Genomic DNA, 25,795 nt, shown 5'->3' on the forward strand with positions numbered 1-25,795 from the left:
TTCCGGTCCTTAGCTTCAATGAAGAATGTTACCTAATTTTGATTATTAGCAGTCCATATTCTCTGTCAAAAATAATATGACGTCATAAGCGGTCACAGGACTGTTAGGGTCAATTTAAAATAGTAAGTTATAATAGTAACAATTTATATTTATTCGCAACAAGTCGAACGAATGCGCGCGGGTTCGCCAGAGTGCCTACAGTGATGAGTTGATGACGCGTAGATTCGCTTGTGTGCGCTTGGATGCGCGAGAACGCGCGCGCACCAAAAAGCATTTTTTTAAATTCTCAGAAGTAATATGTGCGTTAACGCTTTGGTGTTAAGGTTGAATTTGTTATGTTCAGTTTTAAAAATCGCTTCGATGCGACTCTGCGCTAGTATAAATTTACCCCGCTAACAGTCAATTTATACTCGATATTTTTCGAACTTTGAATGCCTATAAAATCAAAACTACTAGGTATTTTTGACTACAACAAAAACTAGTGTATTTGTATACATATAGCCTATGGGCTTTACTGTGACAAAATTTCAAGCAATTTGGCATACCTAGTAACATTCTCCATTTATGCAAAAAAACAAAAACCTTAAACTGTTACTTACCTGGTTCTTCCACGGACGTCTTCGTTTAGTACATACGTTTACCATCTTTACGAGCGCAGCAACCGCAGAATGTATATGAAGAGATTCAATATATCGAGGTAGAGGGTGAGAGCCGCGAATATGTACTCCTCGGGGGACACAGAGTACTTGTGTTCGCCGCCTATCATGAGCTGAGTGTCATAGATAATGTAGAACGAAAACAGAATCACCCCAATGCCGCAGTACAGCAGATTCATCGTGCGATAGTAAGGCATGAACGCCGCTATCGAGCCTGAAAAGTAAAAAAGAAATGTTATTTTTTTTTTCAAACGAGCATCGGCTGATCACACATGGGAAGGTATCCCGTGTTGCCAGGAGCGGTGTCCAACCATAAAAACTCTTTGATAGGATCTCAGGGAGCCCGAGGGACATGCTAAAGCTGTCTTATAAATGTTGTATCTGTAAAAATGTCGAGTAACCATGGCTAGGCTAGGATACATGCAGGATAAAAATATGGAGATATTATGTATTAGTTAACAATAAGAGTGACAGAATAATCTATTTGCTGCCTTACTTTTTAGGGTTCCGTGCCCAAAGGGTAAAAACGGGATATTACTAAAACTTCGATGTCTAACCGTCTGTCTGTCTGTCTCAAGAACCGCTATAGCTAGACTTCTGAAATTTTCGCAGATTGTGTACTACTAAATAAAAAACAAATACTAAAAACAAAATAAATTAAATTAAAAACAAACACGATTTTTTGCTTGATATCAATAACGATTAACGGCAATACATAGGCACTTGAAATATTTACGAAATGCTCAGTTTTATTTGTACTTTATAATAATTATTAACCCCTGACAAAAAAGAGGGTTGTTATAAGTTTGACGTGGCTGTCTGTCTGTCTGTTGCATAGTAGCATCCAAACGGGTGGACCGATTTTGATCTAGTTTTTTTTGTTTGAAAGCTGACATGATCGAAAGTGTTTTTAGCTATAGTTCATCACACTGACCTCCATTATACAATATACAAGTACGCGTACTTGTATAATGAAGGTCAGTGGTTCATCATCATCAGCCTGCTCAGTGATGGAAAATCACGGCACATCAGGGTTGGTGAAGGGCCGATTAGCAACTTGCATTCGTTTGGTGGGCTTTATATTTTACATTCTATGTCGTGACATTTATGAACATAGTATTACACATTAATCGAAAGTTGACCTGGTGCTGCAGCATCACCTGCTAATCAATAGGATACCCAATTCTCCTCACCAACTTAGCGCAGAGGTTTCGTGTTTGGGCTCATTTTAATTGCGATAACTAGTAAGACGTAGATAAACAGTAAATATTTGCATGCTGCTGCTGCAGCATCACCTGGATTCTATCCAAAGATACCCCACACGCTTTTTTTACGCTTGCGCACACGCACGATTAGATGAAAAAAAATTTTTTTTGTTTCAGTTGTACCTATGGGGACCCCTAAAATTTTTAATAATTTTTCCATTTTTGTATTAAAATCTTAATGCAGTTCACAGACTACATCTCCTTACCAAGTTTCAATAGTATAGCTCTTATAGTTTCGGAGAAAAGTGGCTGTGACATTCGGACGGACAGACAGACAAACATGACGAATCTATAAATCTAAAGGTTCCATTTTTTGCCATTTGGCTACGGAACTCTAAATAGGCCAACAATTTTGATTTTTGTATAGGAGCCCCCATAAATATTTTTTTTATATTCTTATATAGCGTTTCGGGGCGATAAATCGATCTAGCTAGGAATTATTTTTAGAAAATGTCATTTTATTCGTGTTTCATCGAATACCGAGCAAAGCTCGGTCAAACAGCTAGTTAATTATTAAAGTACACATATAATTGAGGCCTTGGTGAAAATGCCAAGTGCCTACCTGTTGCCGTTATTAATAAAGAGCAAAAAAATCACGTTAATTGTATGGGGCCCGCGCGGCGCAATAATTGTGATATGACGTCACAAGCGGTCGCGGGACTGTTAGCGGGACTCGATATTTTTCGAAACTTTGAATGCCTATAAAATCTCTCTATTTTTGACTACAACAAAAACTAGTGTATTCGTATACATAGAGGCTTTACTGTGACAAAATTTCAAGCAATTTGGCATACCTAGTAACATTCTCCATTGTTGTCAAGATGTGTCGGGGGACCGCTAATGTAGATGTTTGATTTCACATAACATTATAGTTTAAGGGTCAGTTCACAGCGAACCGAATCGAGACAATCAGTGACACAAAATGCAAGTCGCTGTTGGCGGTCGTCCCCCGACACACCGTGACAACAATTATGGATTAAAATATCACTTTACACTAGGGAATTATTTAAACTTAAAGTCAGTAAATATTAGTTACATATTTCATTACTTTTTAAAGTTGTTTGGCGGGAGTTTTATAAATTTTCTTAATTTATAATATAATTTAAATAAATGAAATAATTGAGGGTGGCTCCCATACAAAAAACACAATCTTCAGCCTATATTTGCTCTATTGTGGTACGGAACCCTTCGTGCGCGAGTCCAACTCGCACGTGGACGATTTTTTATTTATAAGGTTGCCCCGGTTTTGGAGTCCAAAATATATGACTATTGGCTACTACGATCAAACACTCTCAAACTAATTTACGTTCTGACTAAGCATTAGCATTTAGCCCACGCATTGTGCGGCACTGTGTTGCATTAAGGTGGGTACTTACCAACGTTACGAGGTGTTATATTATTACACAGATTCGCGAAGTCACTATATTGTGTTACGGGTCTACGAGTACAGTTATTATTGCACCTCGTAACGTTGGTAAGTACCCACCTTTATGCTCTACAAAGCAAAGCAATTATGTATGTCAGCGGTCCCAAACAAAATATGTTTGGGACCGTCCACCGTCCACTTTGAGAATAAAATATTGTTTTATCGCCCCCATTGTGTCAATTTAAAATGCATCTAAGTGACCCCTAAATCACCCCCAAGCCTCTACACAATGCCCCCATTTTTTTCTGAGTCCCAAACCCCCCTTTAGACCTTTGGCACCCACGAGGGGGCGTTATCGCCCACTTTGGGAAAGGCCTATGTATGTGGTACTCACTGAATATAATAAGAACCACCAGCGTCGCCAGCAAGCCGCCCCCGATGGTGGTGAAATCCCATTTCGTCTGGAAGGCGAACAGCGTCAGCGCCAGCACAACAGCTGCCGTGATACCGAACGCGAGGAGCACCTGAAATATAAAACAAAAAATAGCTTAAAGCCGAGCTTTGCGAGGGCTCGCGTCGTTTTTCTGCGCGCTTCTCTTTAAGGCAGTTTTTTAATTAATTTTAATTTAATTAATTTTTAAAATTACTATGTTAAAGCACAAATCAATAGGCGTGATAGTTTTTTTCCTAAAGTATACCACAAAAGTGCTCAGGTTGTGAGATATACTTATTATTCAATTGCAAGTTTCATCAAAATCGGTTCAGTAGTTTTCGAGATAGGGAATCTAATTCTTGATTAGGTACAAATTTGAAGTCGGTTTTATCTTTTTAAAATACTATTATAATTCACCTCATCCTTTCCGCAGTATATCGCCAATATGCCGACTATGATGCCCTGCGTGACGGTGAATATGGCCAGGAAGATGAAATTCCATGGCGCCACGCGCCGCAGCTCCGTGCACAGCATCATACATATCAACACCATGCCGAGAACCCCCATCGACATGTACCTGGACATAATATAATGGTTTGGGGTCGCCATGCGAGGCTCGAAGGGGGTCCATAAAAAATTACGAAATATCACAAGGGGGGTGTAGTAATACATCACGTGTATTTATTTTTTCGTCAAACATGGACAAATTCGAAAGCGGCTTGCTGTGTGTCTGTCGCAGTCATCTGGTTGCGATTCGATTGAATGACTAGCGCATTCTATGAATGACACCATTCAATTGAATGACTCGGCCGAAAATCGATTGAACGGTCGTCACTCAACGTCCAACTAGTTAGCGATTTGTAACATAGCCCTATGAAGATAGCGGACATGAAATCAGTCAGGTAATTGAACTTATTTAATTTTTCCCACTGCGGCGCTAGTAGTCACTAAACAAATATGGCGTCAAACAGCTCGCACAGCTGATGTCGCTGTGATGATATTTTGTCGATTAAATTTACTTTAAAGCTATTGCAGTTTAAAGTGCTTTCTTTGTAATAAAATAATATGATAGCGTGGATTTACCCATAACTACCCCGTCAACGGCTACTTAAAAAAATTAAAGCATCCTATATTTATTTTAACGACTTCACATGATATTATGACTTTTAGTCAAGACATTAAACGTCACAGTCAACTTCTTGATGAGTTGTCCTTTAGTCATTCGATTGAATGGTGTCATTCAATGAATGCGTTAGTCATTCAATCGAATCGCAGAATAAACCAGATGACTGCGACATACCTACCTCTTGAGATTATTATTGTAGTTTTTTTATATCTTTTAAAATCAAATTTGATGAGGGGGGGGGGGGGTCTAAAAATGCCAAAAAAACATCACATGATTAATGGACGACCCCTTTTAGATATGATATTGAGTGTACTGTAAGTTCTTAGTGGAAATTCATGTTGAATTAGATAATTATACACTTTTCTTGCACCTATTCCACTTTATTATATTAGATTTATTACAAAGTAATTATTTATTACGACGGAATAAGTAAGTTCTTAGTGGAAATTCATGTTGAATTAGATAATTATACACTTTTCTTGCACCTATTCCACTTTATTATATTAGATTTATTACAAAGTAATTATTTATTACGACGGAATAAGTGCAAGAAAAGTGTAAAATAATTATTACTAGCTGCTTGACCGAGCTTTGCTCGGTATCCGATGAAAATGACATTTTCTAGAAATGATTCCTAGCTAGATTGATTTATCGCCCCCGAAACCCCCTATATACTAAATTTCATGAAAATCGTTGGAGCCGATTCCGAGATTCCAATTATATATATTATACTAGCTGTTGCCCGCGACTTCGTCCGCGTGCACTTCAGTTTAGAGCGCGCGATGTCAACAAAATTGGTGTCAAAAGCTTTTATAAAAAAACCCTGGTAGGTACCCCTTAAATCAAAACAGCTGTGCAGTGTGTACATAATATTTCATTTTTTTAAATTAAACTTTATATTTTATGCCAAATTTTAAAGCTTATTTAGGCCCATAATTACACAACTTTACCCATAAACTATTTATATCATTGATAGGTTTAACTTTTAAGGTTACGTCACTGCATAGATAAAGTACTGAGTAATAACTCAGTACTTTTTTTTTCGACTGTTATTACTTTTTTACGTTATTAAATATAATAACGTAAAAAAGTAATAACAGTCGAAAAAAAAATCGAAACTCGAATGTAAGATGATACTACCTCTTATAGAAAGAAGTCTGGGCAAGCGTCACCGCGATGTAGGAGACGCACGGCGCCATTTATTATGAACTAAATTAATTTGAACAAATTTACACATTTTCACCCCCTTACAACCCTTTTTTCCAGTAAAAAAGTAGCCTATGTCCTTTCTCAGGCTGTAGACTATCTGTATACAAAATTTCATTACAATCGGTTCGGTAGTTTTGGCGTGAAAGCGAGACAGACAGACAGACAGAGATACTTTCGCATTTATAATATTAGTATAGATATACAAGAATTGCTCGTTTAAAGATATAAGATTTAATGTTATATGGTTTAACAGACTTATAGTAGACACATAACTCCCTGTTATGCGTACAACACAGGAAAGAGAAAAACAAAGAGAAAGATATACCTACAGGGTGTATAGTAAAGAATTATACTTTAGGGTGTGTAATGTGTGTCCTATGTGTCACTTGTAATCTCTTATTTTTCTAAAGGTGCTCCCTCACTAGGAGCATTCGCGCGCAATGTAACGTTACAGATTTACTGTCAGGGAGGTAGTAATGTAATGCTCAAAGACCAATCTATAATGTTACAGTACATGTGAATCCTCCCGGTGTGGGAGCGCCTGAAGGTTGACGGTTGTCAACCTTAAGGTGGTTCAGCGCTGCTCTTTCACAGTAAACTCTACATAAAGGATACATACACAGTACACACCCTAAAGTATTATAATTTAGTTTCGTTACACCCTGTATAATGTATACGGGTGTTTTGGGTGTTTTACACATGCCATACTCACACAGGCAACATATTCTGCGGCTGCATCATGAACACCCGGATGGGCTCGCAGTACATGAAGAAGGCCGTGATAGCCACCGTCAGTAGAAGCTGGCTCATCAGCACAGCGTACACCTGTAATAGTTTATAAGGTAAATAGGACGTGTAACACCTGTAATTCTAATATATAATATTCTAGTGTCAAAGTGTTTGTGCGCGACTCTTCCAAACGGCTCAACCGATTTTAATGTATATGACCTACGTTGATTGGTCGCGTTACGCCAAACCCAGCCAGTCATGTCATTCAATGTTAATTATAGTGATCACTATAATTAACATTGAATTGACGTAATCCGACCAAATGGCGTGGGTCTGTCAACTGCCTAGGAATCAATTTCCTCGATGGTACATTCGTTAGGCCTGAGAATAGGTTTTTAATTTTTATCTACTTTTTATATTGATAATAGTTTTTATTATTCGTAGATTGATAATAAATTTAATTTATATTGCAAAACAACAAATGCGAGTGCAACCGCACAGACCGTGCGAGTTTCTTACGCCGGTTCTTCTCGGCGGGGTAGTTCCCGAACCGGTTCGACTTTCAAAAAGTGTATCATGATTTTCCCATTTTGAATAAAAATATATTTTATTTTATTTTGTTACTCAGATAAAAAAACGGAGTATGAGTACTGAAAAGTTTCTGGGGAACATATTCGAGTCTAAAATTAATAATATTTATTTTAATCCAATTTGGCACTTTTTCTAATGTGTTATTAAAATAAAAAAAAGTAAATTTCAGTAAATAATTGTAATTTTAAATGTTATCAAATTTTGGTTTCGGTTTCAGTTTCGGCTGAAAAATCAGTTTTGGTCGGACACTATAGGTAATATAATGTAGAGTTTTGGGTTCATAATATCAGTACTGTCAACTACTGTCATATTATATTTCTTTATGGTTCATAAGCTTTCCGAGCGTGCTTTTTCTGGCGGACAACACAGTGCAGCTACCGCTAAATAATCATCCTCACTGTCGCTGCTTGACAGTTGACAATTTGAAATGACTTGAATGTGTCATGTGTTAAAATCTGACAGATATTGATGTTAATTTCTATTACTGCACATGAGGGAAAGCTGCACATGCGCATAAAATGAAACGAATACGACTGAATGTCCGCGGACGCACCCCGCCGTGTCCGCGGATGAAAAAACATCTCGCTAACCAGATTCTCTTTAGACGTCCGAACGCTGAAGGTCGTGTCCGCGACTTATGTCAGACAATGTGCACAGTTTAGTGTGTTTTGTATTAACCAGATAGAAACAAGCCGCATCCGAGGAAAACGTCCGAGGACAACGTCCGATAATTTGTTCCCAGCTTATACTGTGTAATCGGTGGTGTCATATAGACTAGATATTCCATATGACACCACCGAAGGTATCGTTTTGGTGGTGGCAAGTGGAATGATCGCAAAGTGATAATATTTTGTCTCTATGATAAACGTCATGAATTAGCTGATCTATAATAATATTATAAATGCGAAAGTATCTCTGTCTGTCTGTCTCTCTCAAAACTACCGAACCGGTTGTAATGAAATTTTGTATACAGATAGTCTACAGCTTGAGAAAGGACATAGGCTACTTTTTTACTAGAAAAAAGGGTTATAAGGGGGTGAAAATGCGTAAATTTGTTCAAATTAAGTTAGTTCCAAAAATTCATAATAGACGGCGCCGTGCGTCTCCTACATCGCGGTGACGCTTGCCCAGACTTTCTATAAGAGGTGGTATCATCTTACATTCGAGTTTCGATTTTTTTTCGACTATTATTACTTTTTTACGTTATTAAATAAATCAGTACTTTATCTTTGCACTGACGTAACCTTAAAAGTTAAACCTATCAATGATATAAATAGTTTATGGGTAAAGTTGTGTAATTATGGGCCTAAATAAGCTTTAAAATTTGGCATAAAATATAAAGTTTAATTTAAAAAAATGAAATATTATTCACGGCACAGCTGTTTTGATTTAAGGAGTTACCAGAGTTTTTTTTTTTATAAAAGCTTTTGACACCAATTTTGTTGACATCGCGCGCTATAAACTGAAGCCCGGACGAAGTCGCGGGCAACAACTAGTACTAAAATAATAAATAAAAACTTTTCTAAGACACAATATGTGTATGTGTCTTAGAAATGTTTATATTTATTATTTTAGTATGAGCTAATTCATGACGTTTATCATCATCATCATCATTCTGTAGACGGTATGATATATTACATCATACCGTCTACAGAATGTAAGAAAATAAAGTGATAATACTTTAGGGTGTGTACCACAAAGTATTATCACTTTATTTTTTACATTCTGGAGACGCTCGGGTATTTTCTCAGGAAAATACCTCAGCATTTTGGACATTCATTGGTATTCTTCTCATCTCTACTCTTCGATGTCTAACGCAGCTGTCCCCAATCTGCGGCCCGCCGCACAGTGGTCCGAAATCGCTAAATAGTGGACATTCGCAAAAAAAATCGATTTTGATGTGGAAAAAAATACCATCCGATAGATTTTAAGAGCAGTAACAATAAATCCTTATTAAGTTTTTTATAAAAATGTATATTTAAGGTGAAAAAAAATAATTACGAAAATGTTGTATGGGAAAGAATCTATAAATAGATTTTTTGCAAACACTACTAAGTCATTCTGGTTCATTTTTGAAACAAGTAAAGTTCTAGTGGTATATAAGGTTTAGAAAAAAAAATACGAAAATTTACGTGCAGCCATTTGCAGTAGAGGAGTTCAAAATTTTGAAATAATTTTACTAACTTTTTAGGTGTGGAAAAAATACTATTCGAAAGATTTCTTAAAGAGTTGTATTGCAGACAGTTTCTTCTGGGAAGCTTATCAATATAGATCAGTTTCGAAATTATTCTAGGGAAACTGCAGAGCTGTATGTAAAGCTTTATCCGTGGTACTACATGCCTGCAAGTGTTCACAAAATCCTTATACATGGTGCTGATATTTGTAAGTATTTTGGCTTTATTCCAATAGGCTATTTGAGTGAAGAAGCTTCAGAGGCAAGGAATAAAGAATTTAGAAATACTAGAGAGATGCATACTAAAAAGACGAGTCGAGCAGAAACTAATGAAGATTTGTTGAACAACTTTTTAATAAGCTCTGATCCATATTTGGCTCACATTCGTCCAAAGTTGTCTAAAAATAAACACCAAGAATTTCATACAGACACAGTCGACCTGTTGCTTGTAAGACCTCTTTTATCAGCTGAAGATTACGAAGAAATAAAGTTGTGTCATTACAAGGCGATGATAGCATTGGAGATCCACTATGTTTTGATTATTATTTATTATTGTTTATTTATAAGTTTCATTTGAAATTGTTTGAGTTATTAGTGTGTGTAACAATTTTTATTTTATTATAATTACAATAGTTTAGTCAGTAGCTAATTTTAGTTTAATTTTGTTTTTGCTATCCATGTTTGTAAATACAAATAAGTATTGTTGCTTTTTAAGGACTCGTTTTATATATTATATCAATGAGTTTCTAAAATACTAGAGTAGCAATGTCTTACAAAAGATTCTCAGAAATGCGTAACCACTTTTTTGTTCAAAAGACAATGTCAAGTCATATATTCGTTATGTCATTATGTATGTGAGATATGCCTGCAGGCATCTTCGAAGTGGCAACGCGTTGCTACCGTAACCTTCCAATCTAGTTACGTTAGTAACATAGAATATCATTGTATTATATTATACCCATACAATTTTCGTAATTATTTTTTTTTCGCCTTAAAACATCATTTATGTACAAAACTTATAAAGGATTTATTGTTAATCTTTATGAAATCTATCAAATTGTATTTTTTTCCACACCTAAAAGGTTAGTAAAATTATTTCGAAATTTTGAACCCCTCTACTGCAAAAGGCTGCACGTAAATTTTCGTATTTTTTTTTCTAAACTTTACATACTATTAGAACTTTACTTGTTTCAAAAATGAACCAGAATGTAGTTTTTGCAAAAAATCTATTTATAGATTCCGTCCCATACAACATTTTAGTAATATTTTTTTTTAACCTTAAAAAATACATTTATATAAAAAACTTAATAGGGATTTATTGTTACTCTTTAAGAAATCTTTCAAATAGTATTTTTTCCACACCTAAAAAGTTAGTAAAATTATTTCAAAATTTTGAACCCCTCTACTGTAAAAGGCTGCACGTAAATTTTCGTAATTTTTTTTCTAAACCTTATATACCACTAGAACTTTACTTGTTTCAAAAATGAACCAGAATGACTTAGTAGTTTTTGCAAAAAATCTATTTATAGATTCTTTCCCATACAACATTTTCGTAATTATTTTTTTCCATCTTAAATATACATTTTTATAAAAAACTTAATAAGGATTTATTGTTACTGCTCTTAAAATCTATCGGATGGTATTTTTTTCCATACCAAAATCGAACTTTTTTGCGAATGTCCACTATTTAGCGATTTCGGACCACTGTGCGCCGGGACTTTATTTGTGGCCCGCGTGATGTTAAACTGTTAGTCTTAATGACTTGACTGTGAGGTCGTAGATAGATTAAATAAATTCACTTTTATATAGCGCTTTATTTCGCTAACCGAAACTGTGACCTGCAGAGTCGATAAAAAACGTTCCCATACCAAATGTGAATCTGACCATTAAAAATGAAAGGAGTCCATAATAACTTATAGTTTTATGGCTTTGGTAACATTGAGTACCCTTGTTTTAAGAATTGGGTCATTCCGCTAGAGACGGCCCACAACGAGAATGTTTAATATGTGGTGTTAGTTACATTTTTTAATTGGAAAATACGTAAGAAGATGTGTATTTTCTAACAAAATAACTTCTATCGGTAAAAATGGAATTCGAATAATTTAGAGCGTTTTTAAACAATATTATCTAAGGGACGCGAATCGCAATGCTTTTTCCCATATTTTTAAATTAAAAAGGCATATATTTCAAATTAGTGTTTAGTTGTAGTATAGTTATACAGCAATACGTCGAAATCTTTTGTATGAATTACACTATTCAATCGTTTTTAGTGATTTAGATGATTTATTTTGTCAGGCCAATAAACAACTGAAAAAAAAAAAAAAACTACAATTTGTGCAGTTTTATTACAAACTTACTAGTATATCTAATTATATATATTCCATATCGAAAATTTTAAAAATTGTTAGAGAATTACGATTTAATTCATCTTATAAGAGATTTCAGAATTTTGATGTTGCGCCCGCGATCGTAGAAATGTTAATAAATGTTAATGTTAATTTCTAGTACTCTCTAGTACTAGAAATTATTAACATAACCAGTATTCACGTAATATTATGAACTCATCACAGTTCTTAATGGAGGGCCAAACCTGTTTTGTGGTACTTCATACATTTGATGAAGGTTTTCATTTATAAATCATTGTTAAACTAGTTAAAATGTGACCCTTCAAGGGATATATTTTATTAATGAATATGCTTCATTTTGCCTGTAGGAAGTTTTAAATGTGCCAAACTGCACCCGCCATAATGGAATCGCGGTCGACAAGTGCCGTTCTTCTATAAGAAGCCTTACCTTGCGTATAAACATTTTCCTTATAAATTGCTCGCTGAAGTCAAATCCGTGCACTTCAAAGTCCATCGTCTCATCGTTTGGTTTCGGCGGCTGAAATTTAAAAAGGAACAAATAATATAATGACCTTCAAACATTTTTCTGATACCTTAACTTTTTTAGCAAAAAGAGATACTTAACATCAAAAAAATAAAGTCTAAAATTTCAATACTACCAGCTGTTTTAGTCACGACAACCAAACGACAACACTTCAAATTGTAATCGAATGCCAAATATAGTAAATGATCACTAAATATAGTAAATGATCACCTCGTGAGCAAATCAATGCGATATTGCTGTCCAAATAAATCACTGCAATGTATCCGCTTCACGCCCAAACCACTTAACCTATTTTGCTGAAATTTGGTATGGAGATACCATGAGTCCCGTTATCATTATATTATCATCGTTATTGTATTTGTATTTATTTACGATAATCAAATAACGAGATGTAATCCTTGTTTCTCATTTTAAAATTAAAATGTACTTAGTTCAAATGTCTGGTCTCTGGTTCAAATTTGGTTTTCATTATTTATTATTTTCCGGTTAGCAATGATTTTTTTTGTTCATTTTTCTTTAATGCGACAGCAAAATAAAAATATGTACTTTGGTTATAATTTTACATTAAAATGCTAGTATAATGTTAGTGATCATTTAAGTACATATGCACTAATTTTGGTGTCATCGTTTACTACTTTTGGTTTAACAATAATTTATTTGAAGTCATTTTGCATAAATAGGAAAAGCGAGATGTTAAATTATTTAAAATGCTAGTATAATGTTGGTGATCATTTACTACTAATTTAGGTGATCATTTACTACTTTTGGTTTAAAAATGATTTATTTGAAGTCATTTTGCATAAATAGGAAAAGCGAGATGTTAAATTATTTAAAATGCTAGTATAATGTTGGTGATCATTTACTACTAATTTAGGTGATCATTTACTACTTTTGGTTTAAAAATGATTTATTTGAAGTCATTTTGCATAAATAGGAATAGCGAGATGTTAAATTATTTAAAATGCTAGTATAATGTTGGTGATCATTTACTACTAATTTAGGTGATCATTTACTACTTTTGGTTTAACAATGATTTATTTGAAGTCATTTTGCAGAGATGTTAAATATTTGGTTAACATTAAAGTGGTGGTCTGTATTTTGGTATAATATAAAATGAAATTGAAATGAATATTTGTAACGCCCTAGTGTGTGCGCAGTACACGAGAGCACTCTCTCTTCCTTTACTGTAGTGACCCAGTGGAATGACCGACAGAGGCGAAAGATCAGGAGGCATTAAATGCTCATTCAACGCATAAGCCATCTTTGTTATCAAAACAATCTGGTGATGACGCCGCACTGTCCCACAATATTTTCCAATCGTGGGAATTGAACCCACAATCTCCTAGTCAAGAGTTATCCTCTACGCCACTGGACCACTGGAAAATAAAGCTGTAATATATTTTAGCATTAATTGTAATAGCACATTTCCGTCTTGTTTTGCGCTGTACAGGAAGTTAGAGTGTTCATTTTGGTATGACTAAGATCGATAATCTATATCTATATCTATAATATAAAAATGAGTCGCTGAATGTGTTGCTAAGCGCAAAACTCGAGAACGGCTGAACGGATTGGGCTAATTTTAGTCTTAAAATATTCGTAGAAGTCCAGGGAAAGTTTTTAAGTGACACGAAGTTCACCGGGACAGCTAGTAATATATAAAAATTGATTTTCAATTGTGTTAGTAACGCTAAAAATCGAAAACGGCTGAACGGGTTGGGCTAATTTTAGTCTTAAAATATTCAAAGAAGTCCAGGGAAGGTTTTAAAGTGACACGAAGTTCACCGGGACAGCTAGTAATATATAAAAATTGATTTTCAATTGTGTTAGTAACGCTAAAAATCGAAAACGGCTGAACGGGTTGGGCTAATTTTAGTCTTAAAATATTCAAAGAAGTCCAGGGAAGGTTTTAAAGTGACACGAAGTTCACCGGGACAGCTAGTAGCTAAATATAAATAATTAAATTGTACAACAAACTAGAAAGGCTTTGGGCGTTTAGTTAAATCGTCTATCATCTATGAACTTCGACGGCCATTTTCAAAAACAAAATGTGTGGTTCTTCGCAAACGCCATAACATAATATGTTATGTACTTAGCGATAACTTGTCTTTCATACATATTTTAATTTCATAAGACGTCTTCGAAATCATCAAATATACAAGGTGTAACAAAACTAAGTTAATATTTTAGGGTGTGTATGTGTCCCTTATATTTATATATAGAGTTCACTGTGAAAGTAGCAGCGCTGAACGAGCAATTTTGATTGTAAAAATAAGTGATTTGTAAAAGGCGTGTCGGCAAGAAGGTCGGCAAGCGCCGCAGCGTCATGATTTTTTCCATACAAAAGTGAAAAAAAGTTAATCTTTCAGCGCTGCTACTTTCACAGCGAACTCTGTATAGGGGATCCTCACACTCCCCCTAAAGTATTATCACTTAGTTTTGTTACACCCTGTATACAAAGGGCCAGGCCTATCATCCCATGACATTCTGTTGGTAAATCGTAATAAATAAATAAACATTAATAAGGCCCTTATGACAAAAACTTACTTCATTGCTCATGATGGGAGTGTCTGAGTCAGTTGAATATTTTGTTGTTCCTTCCGGATATACCATGGCATACTTTGAATCTGGTGCCGTAGGATTCTGGTTTGGATACACTGGGTTTGAGTTTGGCTGTGCCATTGCATTCTGGTTAGGATATGCCATATTGCTTGGGTTTGGATATGCCATAGCATATGCCATTGCATTCTGGTTAGGATATGCCATATTGCTTGGGTTTGGATAAGTCATAGCGCTTGTATTTGGCTGTGCCATGGCACTCTGGTTTGGATGCCCTTGAGGGTTTGCGTTTGGATAAGCTGTAGCGCTTGTATTTGGCTGTGCCATGGCACTCTGATTTGGAAGCCCCAGAGAGCTTGCGTTGGGATACGCCAAAGCGCTTGGGTTTGGCTGTGACATAGCGCTTGGGTTTGGATATGCTCCAGATATTGGGTTTGTGAATTCCATAGGTTGACTTGCGTATGCCATTCCTGCTGGGTCCGTTTGCTCCTCTTTTAACCTTTTGTAAGTGTTGTGGGATGCGTCTGGAAATATAATAATAATAATTATTACAGGTTAGTCATTGTAAATGATGCAATACGTTTCTACTGATTGAGAAAGTAAGATTGCCTACAAATAAAAGATAATATCAGAAATAACAGAGTTACAAGTACAGATTCTTCAACCAAACCAAAATAGTTCGCAAATGGAGTAAATAGTATTCTTCGATCACATATTATATGTATACTGGTTGTAACAAAACTAAGTGATAATACTGTTACGTGCAAGGGTTCGATTATTTGGAGAGAAAGACCTGGTGACTCTCTTGAAGACTTTATTGACACTGCACTAAACACTGGGTCACAACACTTAGCACTAAGTCCAAACACTAATCACTAGGTCCAATCACTAAGCACTATCACTGTCCTAGGTCGTAGCCAAGTCGCAGGTTTCACTGGTTCACTCACTATTGATCACTTGTTGTCGCCTCGAAGATCGCTCAGATTGAACTGACTCGCCGGGCCTGCCTGCGGCTTTTTATATGGCGAGACGAATTCCAGAAAGTTCCCGATTCACGTAAACAAGTAAACAACCGTGGGAACTTTCTAGGAGGCTCGAGCATGTACCACAATAAAACTGCCGTCCTTACGATAAGTGCAGTAAGTTGAATTTAATTTAGACCTTATGGACTCAGTCATAAGGTCTAAATTAAAACACGTAAACACGCAAACAAATAAACGGTAAACTCGTAAACAAACATTGGACCTTTCTAGAAGGTTCGAGTATGTACTTGCGCACCTCATGCCATCTAGTATTGAGTAGGGGATTTATGTTGCCTGTGCTCCCTCGGTAAGCTTCGCTGGTTTGTCGCTAGATGGCACCACGTGTCCGTATACCATGTACCGTAACACTACTCCCCTCTTAGAGATGTTCGTCCCGAGCATCATTGTTACTGCCATGGTAAAGCGCCAGACGGTCTATGTGTACCACTTTGAATGTCCCTCTTGGTTGCTTTTGAATCCTGTAAGTCACATCATTCAATCGGGTAACCACTTTGTATGGACCGTCCCACTTGGTCTGCAACTTGTCCCAGTCCTTTTGTTTGTCATCTACCAATTTCGCCAAATGCCTCTCAAGGGTCTGGTTAAATCTCTCAACCATTCCATCAGACTGTGGATGGTACGCGGTGGTCCTCGTTTTATGCATTCCCAAAATTCTGCACACTTCCTGGAAGACCTGTGATTCGAAATTCCTGCCCTGATCAGAATGGATTTCCAGAGGCACACCAAACCGAGATATCACTTCTTCGACTAATTTAGAAGCGACTGTTGTGGCTTCTTGGTTTGGTATGGCGAACACTTCGGGCCATTTGGTGAAGTAATCCATGACAACCACAAAATAGTTGTTTCCTGATTCTGTTACAGGAAATGGCCCAGCTACGTCAACTGCAATTCGTTCCCACGGTGCGCCAACGTTATACAAGCGCAGGCTCCCACGGCTCCGGGTCTGTGGTCCCTTCACTGCAGCGCAAGTGGTGCATTTGCGGCATCAATCCTGTTCATCGTCTCGACAATGCCACCAATAACCAGTAGAATCGTTCTCGAACTTTTGTTAACGTCCTCTTGACACCTAGATGACCTCCTGATACGCCGTCGTGCATTTCACGGAGAACATCTGGTACTCTCGTTCTTGGGACAACTATCTGAAGATGGAACTCTCTACCGTTAGTTTTCTCCCATTTCCGGTAGAGTATTCCGTTTTGAAGAATCAGACTGTCCCATTGCGCCCAGTACGCCTTAGTGACAGCGCCAGTGGGTGCAACCTCACTTCAGATTGGCTTTACGTCACCCCGTTTCTTCCATGTGATGATGTGCCGAAGGTCGTCATCTCTTTCTTGAGCTTTCCTCATAGCATCATTCTCCCATGGACCCAAAGGACTTGCTTTCGTTAACTTTAATGTCACTTCATTAGATTCCTGCTTAACACAATGTTTGCAGTCTTCTGAACACGGCCTTCGTGAGAGTGCGTCGGCATTCCCATGCGACTTTCCGTTGCGGTGTTCGGTCTTGAAGTCGTACTCCTGGAGTTGTTCAATCCATCGTGCTACTTGACCTTCTGGCTTCTTGAACTGTAGTAGCCACTTAAACGCTGCGTGATCAGTTCGCAGTAAAAACTGTCTGCCAATGAGATACTTGCTGAAATGTTGTAGCGTCTTTACAACAGCCAAGAGTTCTCTTCTCGTCACACAGTAGTTTCTCTCTGGCTTAGATAAAGATTTGCTGAAATATGCAATTACAACTTCTCTTTCGCCCTGTTTTTGAGATAACACCCCTCCAATGGCTGTGTTGCTTGCATCCGTGTCGACTATAAACTGACCTTCAGGTTGTGGGTACCCCAGGATTGGTGTTTCACAGAGATGTTTCTTCAGTTTCTGAAAAGAATCTTCAGAAGTCTCGTCCCAAATAAACTGTCGTTTATCCTCTGTCAGCCGATGTAATGGCTTGGCTATCTCTGAGAATCCCTTAACAAAACGCCTGTAGTAGGAGCATAGGCCGAGAAATGCCCGTACTTCAGTTTTGTTCTTAGGGGTTGGCCAATTTTGAACTGCTTCCAGTTTCTCCGGGTCCGTCTGGATTCCATCACTGGAGATAACATGGCCGAGATAATTAACCTTACTCCTGAATAAACGACACTTTTTCGGATTCAATTGTTTCTGTTACTTAGAGGTGAAAACTTGTAATTGGCTTTCTGATTCACACATAAAATTGTCACCAATATTACTTAGCTGTAAGTTTTCCGTGTTTCTTATATGAATAAATAAATAAAAAGATAATTAAGTAATTTTATAGATATTTGGCAGCCCTAGTACTAGTAAATGCAAATTGTATGGAAAAGGGAAAAAATGTAAGGGTAACATTGCCCAGTCAATTTAGTAGGATATTATTCGCGATATCGTTTAAATGTCTATAGTAAACACCATCTTTTCCAAAATTCTTTTACTGGATTTTGATGCCACCTGGGCAAAGTTCATATTTGCGTGAAAAATCAAGGTGGGCAATGTTGGCTACAAGTCCAGGTAACTTTACCCGGCATGAAAATCAATCATAAATTGAATTATATGAACAGAAGTAATGTTTTCGACATTCCTACACCTGCACATGTAGCCTTGTAGTTGCAGAGGGCAAAAAAAACTTACACTTCTATACATTTTTTTTACAAGAATTAAAATTATTTGAATAAAGCTGGCAAAGTTGACATGTTTCGCGGTATCTGTTTAATGATAACATCTGAAGTTATTTCAAAGAATTGTTTACATAAACAGTATGTATAGCTCTGTGTTATTGAGATTATAATAATGTATTAATATATATTTGTTGCGAAATAGTTTGAAACATAGATTTCAAAGTTTACAGCGGTGAGACGAATATCACATCTGACTAAATACTATATTATGATGGCTTGATAGATAGAAAATTTAACATATATTATAATATTTTTCACACAAACATAAAATATGGATTAGATGTAAGGTTATTACATTATTTGTATAAAGAGGGTAGGCCGGGCGGCCATTTTTTTTGCACACCACGTACCCACTTTTTTGCAAAGAATGTATTCCCTAATTGAAGGGTTAAAAAAAATTTAAACCGACTTCCAAGGTAAAAACAATAATAACATCTTTAATCCTTATAATAATGTTTCCTATCTAATAGTGCCTTTTTCCGAATTCGGCTAATCCTCAACTATTTCTGTACTCAATCTTCATAATTTTGAAGTCCGCGCCAGTTCCAAAAGTTTCAAATATTCTGTCAGAGAACTGAAGATTCAGCTATATCTGGGTACCGACTCCAAAATTATGAAGATTGAGTACAGCTTTAGTTGAGGTTTAGCCGAATTCGGAAAAAGGCACTATTAGATAGGAAAAATTATTTAATACTTTTAGTCATTTATCATATTGGATGTTATTATTGTTTTTATACTGAAGAGGCCGGGTGCCATCGAAATTCTCATAGGGTAAATTACTAGTAGATTGGACAGTACTAGTCATTGGAAAAATCACAAAAACACCATATTTATTAATGTTGCTTTAAAACTTACTAGTCACTTACCTTACATACGTAATACCAAAATAGTTTTTTCATACGAAAATATTTAACATGTTTGAGTTATTTTTCAGCTTGAAATAGTAATTACCTAGGTTCCTGCACAAAAATTTAGTACAAAATATTTAAACACTAAAAAATATTCTAATTAGTGTTTGAATATTTGTAGTAATTTTTTGTGCAGGAACCTCAGGTTATATAACAACTGAAATATAAAAATAAATCTTTTAATTTCATAAAAATAAATCCACTGCTGCGGAACCCTTCATGGTCGAGTCCAACTCGCACTTGGCCGACTTTTTAAAAATTTAATTATAATAATTTTAATATGTAGGTATCAATAATTATTTTAAATAATTACAGTATGTCATATAATTAAGCGAATCTGGTAAAAGTACATACCCTTAATTGCTAAAAATGAGCGTAGCGTAAAACGCGACTATCCTTAACAATCACTATCCACATATTAACAAATTGCCTATAATGACTAATTGCTGTAACATATTATATTTGCAACAAGAGGAAACTGCTTCAAATATTGCTATATTTATTATGTATATGCGAGAACGCCGACTATTATCGTTTATCACAGTAGCTAAAACAGGCAACGAAAATATGCAAAGTTAGTACGCGTTGCAACTGTATGTACTACTTATATCTTTCCCTGTCGCTCAGTGCAACAGTGCGAGAGAACAATGTCTCTCCTTCGCACTGTGCAGTCTAAATGCATTCTTTTCAGAGGCCGCCGAAAGAACCTTATGTAGACGACAGAGGAATCTCTTTCGCACTGTGCAGTTCAAGTGCCATCTGTTCAGGGTTAATTTGCCGCCGACAGGATCATAAACTGTAAACGGCAGACGAATCATTTTTGTAGACTGTCTGAGAAAAATCAACTGCATTGTAGCGTGTTTCCTTATCGAAAGGGCAAAGATGACGTGCCCGCATTCACACACAGCCGAACTTTGGTCAGGCAAAATTCCCAGAAACAAACCGGTTTTCAACTCGTCTCGGGTTCGCGACGCGAGCGCAGTTTTTATGTTCACCTTTTTCCTCGTGTGGTGATTATATTATTCTCTTTGGGTATATTGTTAGACTAGAATGTCGCATGAACAAAATGAAAAGGAACATTTTTTAGCTGTAAGACTGTGTAATAAAATTATTTATTTACTATTAATTTAACTATAAGTATAATTTATCTGTATTAATTGGAGGCGGATTTTTGCGATGTGCCGGGGCGCATCGCAAAAATCCGCCTCCATACAATTTGTATGAAAGCGGATGCGCGTATTGCACACTGTGCCGGGACGCATCGGCGCGGATTTTTGCGCGACGGATTTCCGTCAATGCGACACGGCCCGACAAGACCCGCTGCGCCCCGGCAACAGTGTTCCAAAACCAAGCGGCGCGCGGATGTGATGCGATGCGGCCCGGCAAGCCTCGGCTCAAAATCCGTCAATGCGTTGCGCGCTGACCCGCCCCGGCACAGTGAGCGTTAAAATTCGTCAACGCGATGCGATCTGAGTCCTGACCCGGCAATAGTATGCTATAGCGCATTTTGCGCTGCGCTGCGCCCCGACACGCCCCGACAAACTGTGCGCGTACCTTAATTCAACAAGCCAGGTGCAGCATAGAAATAAAATCTATGTTTTCGAAATGGCTATAACAACAATATTTAAGTACTTACTTTTATACATTTGAGTGGGCTATTAAAACATTGTGTAATTTAAGATATTATTGACTTCTTTTGAAATGTACTTATATATTATCATGATGAAATAAACTTTTCAGTGTTTGTTTTTTGCAACTTGAGATAAGAAAATATGTATAATACTATATTGTCTTAAATATACTGTACTTAAAACATAATATTATTATGTCTTTATAAAACAATATGAAAAATCCTTTATCCTTGTCTGGATTAAATATGTATATGTAGTGATCTACGAATAATAAAAACTAGGGAAAAGTAACTCCGTCAAAAAACATGCTCCACAATACTTGTCAAAAAAGTGTACCACGCGCCAGCTCGAGCCACGCGCCCTAAGGAAGTGGTGGCGTGGTTGCGTTCTCACGGCGCGTGATACCACGAGCCGCGCCGCGCCCCGCCCGGTCGAGCCACGCGCCGTGTGAAGGGGTGGCGCGGCGCGGCTCGTGCAGGCGCGTCCCGATCCGATTAAAGTCGGTAACTTCAAAGGCGCGGCTTGAGCAAACAGGCGAGCACGAGCCACCCCTTCTCACGGCGCGTGATATCACAAGCCGCGCCACGCCCACAAAAATTCAAGTAAAATGAAACTTTATTTACACGATAATAGATATCATTTTGCTCTTAAGTCACCTCGTTAAATAAGTAAAATTTAATGAAATGCAACTGTATTCACTAGGCAACTAGGTTGCATTTCAATCTATGTCGCTAATTTTATTAAATGAAGTGTAATTCATTTATTTGATAACAGATGCCGCTGCTTAGCGGCTACATCGCGCTATAGCTAGCACGAAACTCTTTTCACTTACACTCATTCTTAGTGCTGTAGAATTATCACGCCAGAGGGATTGAAGTCCCAGGGTGGGATACCCTGGGGGCTGGGACTAAATTCCTATGGCGTGTATTGGTCCTCAAATACTGGTGGCAGTTCATTCCTGAGTTTTACAGTTCGTGGCAGGATGTTACGCAAAAAATGCACGGTGGAAGACTGCCACTCACCAAGGTGATGAGGATTGATGATGGACACTTGCAGGATGTACGATTCCGAACAATAATAATTGCTCAAAACCTTCCCAGTTCCCCGTGATGCTATACTACTTTTATAATTCACAATAATAATAATTATTATGTTTCCATTCGTACTGGTGGAAGAATGACGCTTCTGTTCGAGCATAACATCACGAATTCCGTCTGTACGGCTACCATGGGTGATGGGACTAAAATCGCTCTGGCATGATAATTCTACAACACCAAGAGTGAGTGTGAATGGAAAATAAATAGTTTCATACTAGTTAATCACCTTATACCTATAACAAATATCTTCGTGCTAGCTATAGCGCGATGTAGCCGCTAAGCAGCGGCATCTGTTATCAAAATAAAGGAATTAAACTTAATATAATAAAATTAGCGGCATAGATTGAAATGCAACCTAGTTGCCTAGTGAATAAAGTTGCATTTCATTATAATTTACTCATTTAACGTAGTGACTTAGAGCAAAATGATATCTATTATCGTGTTGATAAAGTTTAATTTTACTTGAATGTTTGTCAGCGTGGCGCGGCTTGTGATATCACGCGCCGTAAGAAGGGGTGGCTCGTGCTCGCCTGTGGCTCGTGCTCGCTCGTAATGGCGGGCTCGGCGCGGCGCGGCGCGGCTTGTGATATCACACGCCGTGAGAGCCAGCTTTAGGTACGGTACACATTTCAATACATTTGCAATATTTAGGTGACCTTGAGCAGTACTAGGCTGATGTTACATGACAGATCAAAAGGAACCAAAATTTAAAACGGGAATAGTATGTGAGTTACGATTCCTTAGTTTTTATTATTCGTAGGTAGTGATATACTTTCATATAAACTGCTTTCTTGAATTAGTGCATTGGGTTACACTAACATTACAGAAAAGACTCAAGGGGGATTTTACAGCCACATCCTGTGCAATTTTAGCTATGAAAAAGTTTTGCACTGTTTAATGATTTTTAATCTTTCATTTTAATATTTCATATTTAAGGGCTCCCATACAACAAACATGATTTTTTTGGCATTTTTTGCTCTATATCAATAATAGCAACAGGTAGGTACTTGAATTTTTCACACAATCCTTAGTTTTATGTATACTTTAATATTTAATAATAATATCAATATTAAATAAAAAATTAAGAGGGGCTCCCATACAAAAAACACAAATGTTGGAATAATTTTGCTTTATAATGGTATAGAACCCTTCATGCACGAGTCCGACTGGCACTTGGCCGATTTTTATTTAAGGTAAGAAATAAGAATAAGGGGACAATATTTACATAATTCAATTTATGTTTATTTGTCTCAATTCCTTTCTATATACTAGTATTTATACTTGAATATGAAAGTCATAACATTGCATTTCGACGGATACAGATGTCCTTGATGCCCTGGTTTAAATTCAATACAAACACTAACCGTACGCATAACCAGACAAGCCGAAATTGTTCGAGAAGCTTTAAAGTTTAAAACCAGAGAAAGTATTAAAGTAACCTACTTAGGTCTTCATGGGTATAGTTCTGTGGGTATTATAGATTTTAGGGATTTTAGATTTTAGCGCGAACGAAGCAATAATATTTTATGGATTTCATGCAACATGCAAAAATTTTTTTATTATATCCTCACCATATTATTTTACTTATATCGTTCATTTTTGTTTGATATTTTATGGATTTCATGCAACATGCAATAATTTTTACTCACCATTTTTTATATCGTTCATTTTTGTTTCGATTGCTTAGAATCGTAGGTAACTCTTAAAATAACGCACCACTTTTGAGTAGCTTTAATATTAGAAATTTTGCAAAATAAGCCTATCAGAATATTACGTTTTTGCGTAAAGCAAAACAAAATAAACTGACACAGACTAAGAAGAGATACTACCTATCAAACTGACAACCAGGTGGGTGAAACTTTCGAACAAAAAAAATTGGGTTCCAAATTTAAACGTAGCACCTAAAGTAAGTTGGATAATCTGTACAATTTTAAAGCAAGATCGACTGTGGCAAGACGAAGAAGAAGTTTAAAACTCAAAGTTCGATTTTCACGTTGAGGTACTATAGACTGGAGAGTGCTTTATATCGGTGTATAAGCGTCAAAAGCGTGTAATGTTATGACTTACTTACTAGGACATAACAAAGGAGTCTGTCTGCATATTTCATGTAATAAAAGTGTTAATAAAGGGTTTTAGTGAACATTTAATGCTAGATATTGTTGAGTTTTGTGGTTCCGCTAAACAATAAACCATGGGAATGGTCAAAGCATGCCTCAAACACGTGGATTTAACATTAAATACGTAAGTTTTGAACAACGTTTTTTGGGCTTTTTAATTGGTATTTTTGCAACCTAAAAAGATAATTTATAAGTTTATTAATCCCTTATTCATGCTATATAAGGCATAAGTGCTAAAAATGTCACATCAATTAATAATTTGGCTATAAAAATTGCATAGCTTTTTACGTGTGTTTAATTGTTTACGGATTCTCATCACTTGAACTATAGTTAATCGATATCATGAACTAATTGACTTTCTATCCTGTATCATAATGTGCTTCGAAATAATCGACAAATAGAAATATTCAAGAAAATAAACGCACACTACTTGTATGAAAATAAGCACATAAAACCGACTTCCAAGGTAAAAACAATAATAACATCCATATAATATTATGAACTAAAAAGTATTAAATAATTTTTCTTATCTAATAGTGCCTTTTTCCGAATTCAGCTAAACCTCAACTATTTCTGTACTCAATCTTCATCATTTTGAAGTCGGTTCCAGATAGCTGAATCTTCAGTTCAGTATCTGACAGAATATTTGAAACTTTTGGAACTGGCACCGACTTCAAAATTATGAAGATAGAGTACAGAAATCATAGACATAATTATATTATGTCTATGACAGAAATAGCCAAGATCGCAGCTGTGTGCGATTCCTTGCACACAGCTGCGATCTTGGCTGCGATTTCTTTTTTTTTTATTATGCACTTCGGCTTAGACGTTGACCTCTATTATACAAGTACTCTGAAGTCTGGACTAAATGATACCCTTTCAAATGATAGCTATTTTTTGTGCCTATTTGAAGCGGAATCAGCGCCCCCAATGCGGGGGAAGAGAACTAAATCTGACGTGAAAATGACGTTTGAAAGTCGCCATATTGGCGCTGATAGCCGTAGTGGGAGTACTTGCAACCAACAACTAGTTTCTACAACCAATAGCGACCATGTGCAAGTTGCGTCAGATTTAGTTCCCTTCCCCCGCATTGGGGGCGCTGATTCCGCTTCAAATAGGCACAAAAAACAGTTTGGTATCATAAGTCCAGCATACCTAGAACGACTACGTCAAGAACCGCTATAGCTAGAGTTCTGAAATTTACAGATTATGTATATCTGTTGCCGCTACAACAACAAATACTAAAAACAAAATAAAATTAATATTTGAAGGGGGCTCCCATACAACAAACGTGTTTTTTTTGGCCTTTTTGCTCGATATCAATAA

The 25,795-nt window shown here is 36.6% G+C and overlaps 1 protein-coding gene across 5 annotated transcripts; it reads right to left on the reverse strand.

The window, feature by feature from the left end:
• Nucleotides 1-44: 44 nt before the first annotated feature.
• Nucleotides 45-24,168, reverse strand: LOC121739169 (protein lifeguard 2-like). Of its 5 annotated transcripts, none has more exons than XM_042131513.1 (8): nt 24,002-24,168; nt 14,982-15,517; nt 12,342-12,431; nt 6,768-6,880; nt 4,138-4,297; nt 3,682-3,811; nt 600-870; nt 45-62 (listed from the first exon to the last, which is right to left on the reverse strand). In XM_042131513.1, the coding sequence occupies exons 1-7, from the start codon at nt 24,018-24,020 to the stop codon at nt 647-649; spliced, it is 1,272 nt and encodes a 423-aa protein (XP_041987447.1). In that variant the 5' UTR covers nt 24,021-24,168; the 3' UTR covers nt 45-62; nt 600-646. The 5 variants fall into 5 exon arrangements, with proteins under 5 accessions (XP_041987447.1, XP_041987450.1, XP_041987448.1 ...); XM_042131516.1 differs by lacking the exon at nt 45-62 and having other exon boundaries at nt 563-870; nt 14,982-15,145; nt 15,182-15,517; XM_042131514.1 differs by lacking the exon at nt 45-62 and having other exon boundaries at nt 563-870; nt 14,982-15,140; nt 15,177-15,517.
• Between the last annotated feature and the right edge of the window lie 1,627 nt (nt 24,169-25,795).

The sequence above is a fragment of the Aricia agestis genome, chromosome Z (assembly GCF_905147365.1).
Source record: "Aricia agestis chromosome Z, ilAriAges1.1, whole genome shotgun sequence".
Classification (NCBI taxonomy): Eukaryota; Metazoa; Arthropoda; class Insecta; order Lepidoptera; family Lycaenidae; genus Aricia; species Aricia agestis.

Coding starts and splice junctions, on each gene's coding strand:
- LOC121739169 (XM_042131513.1), bottom strand. Junction 4,298..6,767: donor CCGCAGAATATGTTGCCTGT/GTGAGTATGGCA, acceptor TATTATGTCCAG/GTACATGTCGATGGGGGTTC. Junction 3,812..4,137: donor TATACTGCGGAAAGGATGAG/GTGAATTATAAT, acceptor TTTATATTTCAG/GTGCTCCTCGCGTTCGGTAT.